Raw genomic sequence first — 15,373 nt, 5'->3', positions numbered from 1 at the left:
ATTATACAATTATTTTTTAGGTTATGGCGGTTAATTTTCTGTCTATATCGTTATCAGTCATCGTATCACATTACAATGGGCCTACGGACCAGTCACGATCATGATTAAAGATATGCTAAATTAGTAGTAACATAACTCATAAGTATATATTATTATTCATAGACCTTATACTAATAGTATAAGGTCTATGTTATTATTCATCAATTATAAAATAAAATCTACAAACCTTTAAAAATATATTCATTTTTATTGTTTTTTTTGTTTGACTTTAATATTTAAAATTTAAATTATGTGTTTGTGTTGTACTCTGTATGTAACTGTATTTTATGTGTATAATCTTTTTTTCTAGGTTCACCGACAATATTGTTAGTCTGTTGACTCCTGTAATCTATTCATTATAACGTATAACTTTTAAATTATTATTAGGAGTATTAATTTAGCAATTAGTACTTACTGTCTTAAATCTTAATAGTTAATAGTTATTAATTTATTATTGTAAGAAAAATCGAAAATATACACTAGATAGCGACAAAGGACACAGTAGATAAGAACATTTGACAGTCTTCTTATCATTGATTGTTCAGCCACCAGTATATCTTTAATCATGCTAATCAGTAATCAGTAATCACCTACATTCTTTCACATTCTCGTTTATGATAGTGACCGTGATCGTCGTTACTCGTTACCATAAATCATGACTACAAATCGTGTATCCATGTGTGCGGCGTTCGGCTTAGTAATAAATATAAAAAATAATTATAGAAAATAAGTTGTATCATACGTTTTTATGTTAAAATATTTTGAATTAAGATTAATATGTCATCCGATTATTGTCGTATTTGCACATCTATTTTGCGTGATTACTTTGGTCAAGATGTTTCTGAAATTGCAAAACCTTTGCAATGGGGCCAGAAATCTTTGATGACTTTGAGTACTATGTTGGATGGAAAATATCCTCGGCACTTGATACAGGAAACTTTAATTGTTTTATTGCAATTCAATTTTGTATCGGCAATTTGTAATGTTCACTCAGTACAAATAGAATACAAATTGAATATGGAAAACATTCTAATGATTTTAAGGTACCCAAAATATTTATCAATTATTAAGAGAAAATTTGGTAATCAATACAAAGAACTTGTTGAAACTTTACTTTGTCTTGGTCGTGCATCTTTATCAAAAATTGTAAGTGAATGTATTAAATTACAAAATAAGACTGATGATTTGTTCAATAATTATTGGGAAAAAGCTATTGAATTAATTAGAAATGAATATTTTAAAAGAACATCCACATACGTTGTTTGGACTGAAGTTAAACAAAATAAAATGTTTGCACCACCAACAAAAAATCAAAAAGGAGAGAAAAAAATCTTGTTTACTCTCAATTTTAATAAGTTTCATCAAGACATGAGAAATAAAATCATCATAGATGCTGTTGTAAGAACATTTGATGATTCAATTGTAGGAGAAGTAATGTCTACAATATTAAGTCAATGTGCTGACAGTAGTGCACCAGTTTCAAACCCTATATCATTACAATTAATTAGAAGTAATTTATCTGTTGGTCATAATTATTTATTAGAATATATAACAATGATAGAAGAAGATCCTACTAAATTTTTATCCAAGTCTTATGGTACAATGTGTAACATTACTGTTAATTTTAAACAAATAATAAATTGTTTAAATGATTCAATAATGGACCAAGTAGTAAGCTATAAGTTTGGTGAGAGTTCTGCTAGGTTATTTAGAGCAACTAGAAGCAACAAACTTCTAGAACTTGAACGTCTCCAACAAACTGCTTTAATTCCAGACCGTGAAACAAAAACACTAACATCTGAACTATTTATGAACAATTACCTCCAAGTTCAAGAATTAAGAAAACCAAATACTCGTTTAGGTCGAAATGACGGGAAATCTTTTTATTTGTACCATTTAAATGAACGTCAACTACATCAAGAATTAACAGAAGAAATATTAAAAATGATTGGGAATTGTATGATGTGGAAGTTTAAAACTTGTGAAGATAATAAGAGATTACTAAAAAATAAAGCTCGATTTGATGGTATGGTTCAAGGATTGCAAGATAAACAGGAGGCAGACAAGGATTTTTTTGAAGAAGCTATGGACAATTTATTTTCACCAAGTGAGCGAATATTGCTTGACTCAATAAATAGACTGTTGCGTAAGTGTCAGCTAAATATTATGAGATTGGATGTGTGTTTATTTTTATTTCATAATTATAAGCGTTACAATGAAACTATTAAATAATTCTTTTTTTGATTTATAACTATATTTTTATTATTGTAGATTATTTCTTCAGAACAAATGAATAAATTGATAATCTGCTGCTTTAAATTAAAATACTAAACTATTTTGTTTCATTCCTAAATCAAAAGGTATATTCTAATTGGTATTTTTTTAAATTTATATTTAATAATGCTTTGTTTCATACTGATCGATGCATTTATATAAAGTATACAATTTTGGTTTATAGCAATTATGCATTTGTGAATGTTAAAAAGTTAAATGTTGATTACATTTTCACAATAATTCAAATAATAAATTAAGATAGTGCATAGCTTAATATTTTTTATTATGTTGTTTATAATTAATAATTATTAAATAACAATTTCTATGATAGTTGAAAATAGCAATATAGCATAGGTCTAGTGAAAGATGTCACAGAAGACAGAATCACAGATATGAAACAATTACGAAATTAACTATAAAACAAAAAATTGGTTTAATGGCTGTAGTTCTATGCACTAAGCCGATTATCAAAAATTCCTATCTAAGTATGCATAATGCAAAAACATGAAAAAATAGTTTGTGATGTGAATAAGGATTAATGAATATCAGTCACTACCTAATACCTATTACCTATCTATAATCTATTGTAATATGTGAGATACTCATACTGGCATTGGCATACCACTTTATTGGGATGACTCTCTAGACTTGATACATATACCTTAGTAGTAAGTATAAGGTCTATGTTTGTCCCATGTAGAAACTTGCTTACTTTAACAGTTGTTTAACACAGAGCATACCTAGCATACATAATAAATACATGAATAGGATATTAAACTAAATATTTAGGTATCTAATTGGCGAAAGGATAATAGATTATAGTTAGTATATATATCAATATATGTGACCTATATAGACTATAGAGTGACAAAATTATTTTATTAAAAAACAAATATTTTTATGGTTAATATAATATTATAATGTATGTTAATTAAATTGTTATTAATGTACTATGTTATATCAATTGTACTTTAAATTTGATTTAACTAATTTTAACAATTCATTTATCATATTAAGTAATTTACTGATGATCTAATATTATGTAGTATGTACCTACCAAATGTCCAACTATTCAAGTATGAAATAATAAATTACTGACTAATAAAATTGTACGAATGCTTTAAGATTATAATACATGATAATATGATATATGAACTAAGAATACAACCAATTTTAGTCTATCATATCTGTTGCACAAACCATGACATAGAAAATATCTTATATTATGGTATAATAAACGACAATTATTATTATATGGCAATGATAAGATATAAGAATGACCACTTGGCAGCACCAGAAAGTTGAAAGGTAATATAATTATTTTTTTATTATTAACATTTATTTTAATTAAATATATATATATATATTTTATATTTAATTTTTTTTTTGTAAGGCTAATTTTACAATAGGCATATATGAAACAATTTATATATATATTTTACATGATTTTAAGGAACTACCCTACAGTAATACTTATAAGTTATAACATGAAGAACTTATATGTATGAATTATTTAAATGTTTCTCATATATTTTTGATAGATAAGATAATATCTTTAATCGTGATAAAATTATAACGGAAATCCACTATAGTTAGGTATCTATAGTAATGACAAACTTATATTTTTTTTTTAGCTTTAGTTTAGTTGACGTGTTTATTAATAAAATAAAATTCATTTGTTTGTTGAAATGTATTTAATTACAAATAAATTTTGTTATTATTGTTTCCAAGATATCGTGTGATTGTATGTTAATAAAATTAAAATAAATATTAATTGGTACTTTCCTGTTAGACTACGGCTATTTTCGCGACTACCTCCCAAGATTACCTCCGTTATATAAGACTACCGCGGTTGTTTTGTGAAACACCACAATCCTGTTATTTAAGACTACCAAAATTTGTATTATAATGCACCTGCATATTTAATTCTTTGATATTTTTTAATTAGTAGGTATTGTTGGAGTGGCTATATTCGTAATTTATATATTAAAAAAGGATTTAAATGCCCAGTAATCATTTGTAATGTATTACACAACACACGCTACATAATAATTATGTGGTGTACGGTCACTAAAAACAATAAAATAATAATTATAATAAATACAAAAATAATAGTGGTAAAAATGGTAAATCCACAAATAAAATAATAAATAATGATGGCCACATTTACGAATTATATATAAAAAAATATATAATAATATTAGTGTCGTATAATTATTTTAGATGTTTTTACATCAAAAAACTTTTGTATCATAAATTGTTCTCTATTTTGAATATCGATGTGTTAAAATGGCTGTAACGCCTGTAACATAAATTTTGAATCACTCTGTATAAATATATAATAATATAATATTAATATAACAATTGTGAATTGCTACGCTAGAACGCAGCGTGTGGATATCGTACAGCTAATTGTGGTAGTCGCGAAAATAGCCGTATTCTCGTTTAACAGGAATGTATAAGTACCATTTTGGTAGTCTTAAATAACAGGATTGTGATGTCAAAAATCATGGTAGTCTCGTATAACAGGAAAGTACCTATTAATTACCTATAAAAATATTTTGTATTTTCGGATTTTTGTATGACAGTAAAAATGTGCTCCGACTTTTTGTCCGACTATAAAGACTGAATCCGGACATTTTTTCCAACTATTTTTAAAACGGACTTTTTGACCAATTACAGTTGTCAGAGCCAAGGGCAAGAATCAAACGGTTTGAATGGTTTGCTATTTGGGAGCGAAATAATTTGTAGGACGATTTTACTACCTCTGCAACTGTTTGGATATTTAAATCGGAGTGAAGAGTGTGATTTTATACGTAGAAAGGAGCAAAAGGAGCGTTTATATTTTTGTAATCATACGTAATTTTATAGATTAAAATCGCTGTATTTTATTAATATTTTTTTTCTTAGCCGAACCCCATAATTGGATGCCACTGATGCCAGTATCAGTATGCCATAAAACCACATTGGTTTTAATACCTAATGTTTTATTTAATAGAAGTTGTTTTTTAGGCTAGGTAATTGTGGAGTTTTTTCTGAAGAGCGTATAGAGGGTAGAGGGATTTGCGTCTGGTGTTTAATTGGATTCGTTTTTTTTTTATGTGCTCGGCCTAGGTTAAACGTTTGTCTAGTGTCAGACCTAGATAACGGACATTAGATGTTGGAGGGATGATTTTTTTGTTTAGAGTTACATTGGGGGACTGTATGTCTATATTTTGTTTACGACTAAATGTGATGTGCGAGGACTTCGTTATTGATTTTTATCTTCCATTTAGAATACCACAATTCCATATTTCTATCATATTAAAATGAGTAAAGTTTTGTGAACGTTGGGAGGCATATCATGCGAGGTGAAGATAATTTTGTCGTCTGCGAATTCGGTGATAGTGGTGTGGGGGGTGGTAGGTTGGTCCGCTATGTATATATTGTATAGGACTGGAGACGAAATTGCACCTTGGGGAACACTAGCTAGGTTTGGAAACGAGTTTGAGATTGGCTACATCTACATGTGTAACGAAATTATGATTTTCTAAGTACGACTTATAATTATGTATACAATTATTTAATTCTAATACTAATATACCTATATTGATGAATGATGATTAAAATTTAATTCCAGGAAATATTGTTATCCTGAAAAAATTTTCGGGACACTGGCACAAAATTTAAAACCCAAAACAATCTTCGAATTTCTATTATCTATGGCGATAGTTGAGTAATTTACTCTTTATTCTCAAGCCATAAACGGCCCGCTTAACTCTTCCTAAAACGCGTTCCATAAAAAAAAAAAACAGGTAATAATATAAAATTAATAGCTACCAATAAAGTTTAAGGCTATAGTATATTAATATTAAAATAATTATAATTTTTATAATAATCATTAATCGTCCACATTAAATAATAGTTAGGTTTTTATATTTTGTTTTGATAATTTCACATGTTCAACACTAAATAATAATTATTGTGTTCTTAGAAATATTTCGTAACGGACAACTTACAGTAAGACGTAAAATTAAAATGTGTAGAGTAATAACTAATAACTAATAATAATTAAATGTTAAACAATAAATATGGGCTACGGGCTATATGATACGTTACATACCTATGTATACATATCTAAATTTTACAAATAAAATAAAAAATAGATAAATCTTTTTTATTTATGGTAGAGATTATAGAGAGGATAGTTTGCAAATGTATGATGTATCAATGTATCATACTATCATTATTCATTACTATTAAGTATAATTCTATTAAATCCATAGACCTTATACTAATTAGTAATTATTATATAGCTATTAAGTAATAACTTATAGCTATAGTATAAACTATAAAGTCTATGAAGTATGATTAGCATATTAGTATCATGTAATAAGATATAATAATTAATAAGAAATATAATATAATATCTTAGTTTGTGATGTATAGAACGTATCACACAAATTTGTGTTATCTATAGAGTTATTATCACGAGACACGAGTACATAGTGGTTATAGTACTATACTACTATACTATTATAACAGTATAACTACTAAAATTGAATATTGATATTTGATGATGTTTGATACTTACTAGTGAGGTATTTTTACTTACCTACTTAGATCGATTAATTTTTCACAATGCTCAATGATTGTATTTTAAATTTTAATTTGTGTATATCAGTATTCAGTGATCACATATTTGATTTTATTAAATTTTCTAATTCAATAATTTATTCATTTATTGGTTTGAGGAATTATATTAAGTCGGAGATGTGAAAAAATAGTCTACAATGGATGACGAAACAATTAATAAATTTACCAGTCAATGTATGGGTTTATTCTGTCTATTGTCATTAATTATTTCTGTTAAATTATTAGAAATAATGTATTTAATACTCATTTCTTTCAGCTTACATAAAACTTGACAGAACTGTAGTCTATTATAAAAAAATCTTATTAATTAATTTTGATGGGTATCTAGAAGCTTGTAATTAAGACTTTGAATAATGTTTTTATGTGTATTCTATGTAATAATTGCAAGTAATATATAATTGTATTATATTGTAGCTTCATCAAAGTAACAAATAAAGATATTTATAAGTTTAGTTTTAGTTTAATCGACATAAACTACTTTTTAATATTTAGAAATAAGTCCATGCTGCTAAAAAGTAAAATAATTTTAATATTAGTCCAGATAAATCTTATTTTTAATTACTTTCTTCTATAATAATTAAATACTAAATGTTGCAAATTTGGACTGAAAATTATTCTCTCTTTCTAAATTAAAAAAAAAAATACATTTTTTACTGGTAATTAAATAATGTAAGGAATGTGTAATACTATCAATGTCTATTAATTACTATGAAATTATGCACTATTTAATTATATTTGTATATATATTTTTTAAATGTTTTTGACTAAACCTTTTGCGTAATAATTGATTTTATCCATTTTAAATAAAAAAAATTTATGACGCACTAATTTATATTTGAACTTTATATTATTTCAGCTGTATATGATCATGATGGTAGTGAAAAAACACCACTTTATGCTAAAAATAACAATGAAAAAGCTCTACTTAAATTGATTATAGGATTTTGTATGGTATTTTGCATTGGATTATTATTAATTTTATTAATTCACATTCATTATGGATCAAATCAGGTATGATCAATTTAAATTTATGTTTCTAGAAAAATGTTTAATTAAATTTTTTTTAATTTGATAGTTAGTGCCTCATGGGAATGTAGCAAGTGATAATGATCAATGCTCTCAATATGGAATTGATATGCTCAAAATGGGTGGTAATGCAGTTGATGCAGCAATTACTGCTGCATTATGCAACTCTGTAGTACTCCTTCATCTTTCAGGATTAGGAGGGCAAGTTAAATTATATATAACTTAAATATGATATAGTTATTTTAAAATAATTTAATTCACTATCTAGAAGTGGTGTTATGGTGATATACGATCATCGAACTGGTATAGGAAATACAATTGATTTTAGAGCTACACATAGTTCACATAATATTATTGGAGTACCTGGTTTTTTAGCAGGATTGTTTTATGCTCATGTAAAGTATGGAATTCTTCCTTGGAAGACACTAGTTGAGCCTTCTATAAACCTAGCAAAGTAAAAAAGGAACAATTTACAGATAATTGTATAAATGTAATATGTATGTATGAATATATTATTGTACTTATTTTTAGGATAGGCATAACTATTACAGAAAGTTTACTTGAAGCAATTAATCAGAATACTACTACGTTAGTTGAAGATGAAAACTTTAAGCATTGGTTATCTACAGTATCAAATAGTTCTATTGGTGAAATAGTTAAAGCACCAAATGGTCTTATAAAAACTCTTACCTCAATATCTTTACACGGACCTTTTGGTATGCTATAAAAAGGGGATACTACATCAATAATAAGGCTACTTTTATATCATATGTATGTTTGTAGCACTTTTATGTTATATACCTAAATATTTCTGCAGATAAATTATAAATGACAAATAAGTATTTATTTTAAATTTGGTACTGTTATTGTTCTATGAGGAATTTTATATAATGTGTAGTATTAAAATAATTGTTTATAAACATTTTTGTATCAAGGTTTTTACTATAATAATATAGTATTATAGTCAGTATCGAAGCTTAAGTTTTTAGTTGGGAAGACATTGAATAAAATTACACTAATATGATTGGATTCCTCCCTTTTTATTTTACCTATTCGATAATACAATTTTTTTGTATGAGTAATTAATAATTCCATCGTTCAAAATGACATAAATTATATCATCATCCATGCGGATAAACTACAATATAAAAACAATAATATTAAGAAACACGTAGGTACTTATCGGCTATCAGTAATAGCGATTTACAGGGAACGATGGCATGACAACACGATGACGATATCAATAATTGAGGAAATCCGAATAGCGAGACGTGTCTCATAGCGAAGATAGTAAACCTCACTTACATTAAATTCCCACCTGTACCCGTGCACCCATAATTGGGAGACGTTGCGATGCAAAGTCTCTTTGATATAATATAATATTTGGAATGACCCGCAATGCCGTATCGCGCACATCTAATCTATTTTAATAATTCTTAAAGACTATAACTGTACAACGAAAAACCAATTTTAACAAATATTAAAACATTTATAATTTTTGTAATATATATGACGTTAAAATTTGTAAATATTTTATAAAACAATTATTTTTCCTGTGTTCTAATTTCTTAGTAGGTAGACATTGTCTCATTGTCTCCTATGACGCTTCGCCACTGATTATAGTATATGAATGTGTAACAAAAGTAATATTGGTGTAGTACCTTATCGTTTAATTATCTTATAAAAAACAATTATAAAATATTTAATTTCTATATAATATTGTAAATTTTTTTTTTAAGAGTTTTATAAAGAAATGTCTGAAGAATTGGAGTTAATTTTAAAGCCAGATGATGTAATTAGCTACCAACCGCTTATTTTACCAGTATTAAAACAAAAATTTATGAACTATTGCATTATAACTTCAAATAAAGGTACTGGAGGACCAATTTTAATGAAAGTATTAAATAAAATGAATAATACTAATACACATCTTGAAGATTTATCATTATTGAATAGTTTTAAAGGTACACAATTTGGAAGCTCATAATTTATTAATTATTCGATTAAATTCTTGATAATTTTCTAAGATTTAGGAGATGATTGGGATCAAAATTACGGATTACAAGTTTCAACTACTGATGTTTTTGATCTTTATGTAACTATTATAAGGTATAATACTTATTCCTTATATTTTATCAACTATGTATTCAGATTTATATTTTTATTTTTATCTTAGTGGTCTTGGTTCTGTTTTTGGATCCCATGTTTTAACTAAATCTGGTTATATATTGAACAATGCTTTGAATTTAAATCTTAAAGATTATAAGCTAAATAAAACAGAACGAGTAACATCATTGCATTTACCAATTATTGCTGTAGAAATAGAAAATTTATGTGGAAGAAGATTAATCTCAGGTGCTGCTGATGTACGTGATGGTACTCAATTACTTTTATCTATGTTAAAAACAGACCCACAAGATATATTAAATGTTAACACTATTCCTCGTTTTCGTTTAAAAAATAATGATGTTGGAATTGAATATCCAAATAATATAACTAAACAATTTTCGAAATTATTGTCAAATTTTGGATTTAATATATCTCAAGCAAGTTTGCCTTATCCTACTTCTAATATAGTACAAAAAGAGGAAGATAAATCTGTTGCCTTCTCAGATTCTCGTGGATCTGGTAAATCTTATACTTTATAGTGAATGTTACAATATTATATGTATAATTTTTTTTAAACAACGAATTGTAATTGTGTTGTATACTTTATATATAAAATATATTTTTTTAATTGGACTTGTAATAAATACATAATATACAATATTTTAAATCTTGTGGTTTTGTTATTTGAATATGTTTGAAATATAATTGATACATTTTATTTCATTGAAATATTAGTATATATTCGCAAAAGCTTATGGAACAATAATTACAAATAACAATAAAATAAGTAGTTTTAAGAAATATAAAATAAAATAATATTGTGCAAGTTTTAAATATGATAAATATGAAGATAATTTATACTATTTTGAAAACATAACTTATAAGTTAGTTAATTTATTTATTTTACATGGACAATTGTCCAATTACAAATATATAGTAGTTAATAATAATAACGGTAGTGAATATAAGTAATAAATAACATTAAAAGTATAGTAAACAGTCTATAATGTATGGGAATAAATAAAATAGAAGAAAAACAATGTAGGTATAGTAAGTATACCTACATAAACACTAAACAGATAGTCAATGACTATGTTTAATCAATATATATTTTGGTTTTTGATTGTTTAATATTTAACAGACATTAGTTCAACGTTCATGAGTTAATAATTAGTAGATAACAGTTAATGAACAATATATATAGTTAGACGACAACAGTTCATAACATGGTTTTAACATTTAAAGATATTAGTTCTAAAAATAAATCACAGATTAAAAAAAATAATTTATAATTTTTATACTTAATATTATGAATTATTAATACATTTTTACAACATTATAGTTTTGAATTAGTATAATTTTTTACTTATTTAATTATTTATTTGTAATATTGTAATTTAAACATTAAATTATTCATTAAAAATAAATGTATTCATTGTTAATGAAATAATGAATTTAAATGAATCTAAAGAAATTAATATGAATAATGGAACTCTGGCGCAACCTTAAATTAATGCCACTAAATACTAATCATTGTGTTATAACTTATAAATACATATTTTTACCATGACTTGATGAATTAAGTTAGGTAAGTGATAAATTTGTTTCAAGCGATTTTCAATGAAATGAACTATATTTTATTTTACATATTTTGCCATAAGTACATGTTTTTACATATTTCTCAATAATTCCATTTTTTCCTACATATTTACAGTTTATTAAATAAAAATTCTGGTTTAAACTGCCTAAAATTAATTAGATATATATTGCAGAATGAATAGGTTAATATTGCAGAATGAGCTAATGAATATTGCAAACATGAAATTTGCAGTTTGCACCCATTACCTCTGTTGAAGTTGGTATAAATCTATGTTACAAACAAACCATAGATTATTAAATAATTTAACTTTGGTCTTTGACAATTTGAGTATGTAAATGATATCTCATTATTATCAAGATCTACGTTAATAAAGTTCAATTTCATAATAATTTCAATTCAAGTGACTAAATTTTTTTATTTTAATTTTATTATCAAATATAAAGCAATTTGTAATTACATATTATATATTTACATATTTTGGTTTTTTAAGTTTTTTTAATATATTTAAATCCTAGTCCTACTCTCCTACTAATTAGGTACTAACTACAAGACTACTATATACTCGGTTCAAAATAAAAAGCAACCTCGTCGGCGACCAGTTTTCTTCGACGGCAGTAGTTGGGTAACGCCTTACCGTTTCCCCTACTATATTAAATTGGTGGCATTACTGGCATTGTACATTTGTACGAGTCCATGCGTATAAAGATTAAAAATAGCCACGCCCATTGCGCAGAAGCCGTTCGTCGAGCCCGTCGAGGAGAATCGAGATTACTTCTTGTTTAGAATCGAGTAAAGAGTAATATTACTAATATTATTACTGTATTGTCCATAGTGCATGCATTGTCATTCAAGTGAACTATGAATTTATGTTAAATTGTAGAATTTTAAATGACTTATTATCAATAACATAAGAACAATTAGATATTTAGACAAGGGTTGTTACTTGTATTAAGATTCAATTTTTTTTTTAACTCGTCAGGGAATTTCCCCCTCACACCATTATTTGTATTTATGTTAACACAACCACTAAAACAAAAACCATAGGGCATAGGCGGAGCTTGATAAATTTAATTAAGGGGGCTCAAACCTCAGATTACTTAATGAAAATATTAAATAATCATTAATAACTTCTTAATAGTTAGAACTTAGAAATTATTTTGTTTATATGTATATGTAGGTATTGTAAAAACAAAATAATAAAAATCAACCAGCGTTCAGTATGTGACGGGCGGCAAATAGGTAATTATATTTTAATACAAATATGAACAAATAAACTAAAATTTATTGATGTAGGTGTGGTATAGTATTATTAGTATTACAATATTACTACAATAAATTACAAAAATAAACAGTAAAATAAAAAAACTGATGTAGAAGAAATAACTAAGTACTAACTGTTTTATTAAATAATATTTTAAATTGTAGGAAAAAAAAATAGTGTTGTTATACCCTTTAAATAGTATTGTGGGTTATTGAACGTCGAACACTCACAATATTTACAATTAACTTTATCTATTGTTAATTAAAAATAAATATAATATTATGTGGATAGAAAATAATAATATTTCTTCTTCGGTAGCAGTAACGTAGTGCGTACGAGGTGTCAGTCGGTTCGAAAGACGAAGATTGGTTCTTACATTCTTAGTGGCCACGATATACTATTTTTTTTTTATATATAACGTGACGACTGACGAGCCAAGCGTTCCCGAATATTCTAACACTCCGTCGCGTGAATAGAACGTTCGAGAAGCTTCGTGTATATAGCTCATCGCTACAGTATATTTGTGAATAATGATAAAAAACTGTAGGTCCATAACTAGGGTATACATTTTGGGGGCTAATCGGATACTTAGGGGGCATAGTTTATGTCGCATAGCCAGATAGCCACCAAAGCCCCTCTACTCTCTAGTTCCGCCTATGACAAAAAACCTAAAAAGTCACCTAAAAAAAATAAATTTTTTAAATAATATGTTTAGTTATTTTTTAAGTTAGTAATTACAACTTTTTTATTTACATACGACATAAAATATAGTAGTGTTTATTGATTATGTACAATCTATACATAATAACATAGGTACAGTAAGTAAATTGTATGAAAGAATTATAATATAATTTGTGAATGATTTGAAGGAAGACTCGCAGTCGAGTTACCTTTTACAATGAATTTAGTATTTTAATTAATGTATTAATTATACTGCGTAACTGTGTTATAGTAAATTTTAAAAGCTTAGTAGATCTCTGCACCGACTGCACCAATCGCGTTTGAGGCGTCTAGTGGGGTTGTCAGGAAGTGTCATTGAGGCCATTTGTGAGATAAGGTGCTTCAGACTTCAGTAGTTGGAGCGAGAAAGAAGAAAGAATTAAGTTTCTCGTGGAAATTAAATAAACTTACACTTTATAGTTCATTTAAATTATTTACCATAAATTACAATTGTAATACATATTACATTCATGATTCATACGACGGTTACTTTGGATTTTGGAATACTCGATATGCAATAAGGAAAGATTATTGAAACGATCTTGTGCAGTTGTGTCATACAACTATTATAGAATATAGATTGTTCTATTTTTAATAGTACAGTTTTTAATACAGCGAATTGCTGAAAAAGATTGTTTACGTGATGCAGAATTGCAGAACTAGTGGTGTTCTAACGGTGGCGGAGAGGGGATAAAATTAGCATAAAACAAAATTTACATTATAATTTATAAATTATAATACAATATTAAATATTTTATTACGAAACCATCAGAGATTATTCGTAAATTTGAGTAACAATAGTAACAAGCAAAAAATTACAAATAGAGAGAAGTACACGTACATAGTGTATCGTCTTTATGACAGTATGTCGTTATCGTAACAAAAATACCCATCTCTATAATAGAGAATAATTCTCTCGGTGAAATTATGTTACTGACAAGTGACAGGTGAGTGGAATGGCCCATTTGAACGCCGGAAAATTTCCCAGTAGGCCAATGTCTAATGTGGCCTCCAGTGGTTGTTGTTTACAAAATTGAATAATAAATAAAAATAATTTTGGATACGTTTGTTTAAAATACCAAAATACCTATTTTTTTGATAATTATGTCACATAAAAAAGATGTACATTCATTCTAGCTAAACTTATTAATAATTTAACTATTAAAAGTGCATATTAAAAAAAAAGGTTTTAATTTAAAGATATTTAACCACTTAAGTACTACTATTATAATAAAATAATTAAAAATACCGCAATTTATCATATAAGTTATATGTTCAATATGATCATTTTTATTAAAAATATAGATTTTTTAAATACTTTTTCGTTTAAAAACAACAGGGTCAGCTTGGTTATAGGCTATAGCTGGGACCCTTTCGTTATTTTTTAGGGCCTTGTAAATTTTGTATTTGTTTGGCATGTTCTTGGTTTATGTAGTGTAGACAGCAGAGACCCCGTAAAGTATCAATCAAAATATTTATCCGTACGTAATTTGTACGCGCGATTTTTCTTTTATAGAACCCAGAGCCATCCTGAGAATTTCTGGATTCCAGGGTAAAGAAAAGTTGAAAGGTCTTAAGAATTGGATCAACAATCAGATACTTGACTATTAAAGTGTTGTCCATAATATTATGTGTCAAACTGTCAAGTAACTGAAGTAACAAGTAAGAGGAGGATTTTTTGGATTAATCGTACTATTGCAAGTTAAGTT

The 15,373-nt window shown here is 26.6% G+C and overlaps 2 protein-coding genes across 6 annotated transcripts; both read left to right on the top strand.

The window, feature by feature from the left end:
• The first annotated feature begins 624 nt into the window (after window positions 1-624).
• Window positions 625-2,364, top strand: LOC132925385 (DNA-directed RNA polymerase III subunit RPC3). Its single transcript, XM_060989815.1, has one exon. The coding sequence runs from the start codon at window positions 817-819 to the stop codon at window positions 2,269-2,271; it is 1,455 nt and encodes a 484-aa protein (XP_060845798.1). The 5' UTR covers window positions 625-816; the 3' UTR covers window positions 2,272-2,364.
• Window positions 2,365-2,495: 131 nt separating this feature from the next.
• LOC132925049 (glutathione hydrolase 7-like) lies at window positions 2,496-10,750 on the top strand. 5 transcript variants are annotated; one of them, XM_060989618.1, is made up of 9 exons: window positions 2,496-3,621; window positions 5,933-6,107; window positions 7,805-7,959; window positions 8,024-8,175; window positions 8,243-8,428; window positions 8,506-8,690; window positions 9,714-9,938; window positions 10,002-10,083; window positions 10,151-10,750. In XM_060989618.1, the coding sequence occupies exons 3-9, from the start codon at window positions 7,897-7,899 to the stop codon at window positions 10,620-10,622; spliced, it is 1,365 nt and encodes a 454-aa protein (XP_060845601.1). In that variant the 5' UTR covers window positions 2,496-3,621; window positions 5,933-6,107; window positions 7,805-7,896; the 3' UTR covers window positions 10,623-10,750. The 5 variants fall into 5 exon arrangements, with proteins under 5 accessions (XP_060845601.1, XP_060845655.1, XP_060845544.1 ...); XM_060989672.1 differs by lacking the exon at window positions 5,933-6,107; XM_060989561.1 differs by lacking the exons at window positions 2,496-3,621; window positions 5,933-6,107 and adding an exon at window positions 6,820-7,122 and having other exon boundaries at window positions 10,008-10,083.
• Window positions 10,751-15,373: the final 4,623 nt, after the last annotated feature.

Source organism: Rhopalosiphum padi, chromosome 1 (assembly GCF_020882245.1).
Source record: "Rhopalosiphum padi isolate XX-2018 chromosome 1, ASM2088224v1, whole genome shotgun sequence".
Lineage (NCBI taxonomy): Eukaryota > Metazoa > Arthropoda > Insecta > Hemiptera > Aphididae > Rhopalosiphum > Rhopalosiphum padi.
This window is presented reverse-complemented; position numbering and strand designations above follow the sequence as displayed.

What these genes read in the sequence shown, in the direction of transcription:
- LOC132925385 (XM_060989815.1), top strand. Translation starts at nt 817, where the DNA reads ATGTCATCCGATTATTGTCGTATTTGCACATCTATTTTGCGTGATTAC.
- LOC132925049 (XM_060989502.1), top strand. Translation starts at nt 7,086, where the DNA reads ATGGATGACGAAACAATTAATAAATTTACCAGTCAAT. An exon ending in TTCATTATGGATCAAATCAG is followed by an intron (nt 7,960 to 8,023) that starts GTATGATCAATT and finishes TTAATTTGATAG; the next exon opens with TTAGTGCCTCATGGGAATGT. An exon ending in ATCTTTACACGGACCTTTTG is followed by an intron (nt 8,691 to 9,713) that starts GTATGCTATAAA and finishes TTTTTTTTTAAG; the next exon opens with AGTTTTATAAAGAAATGTCT.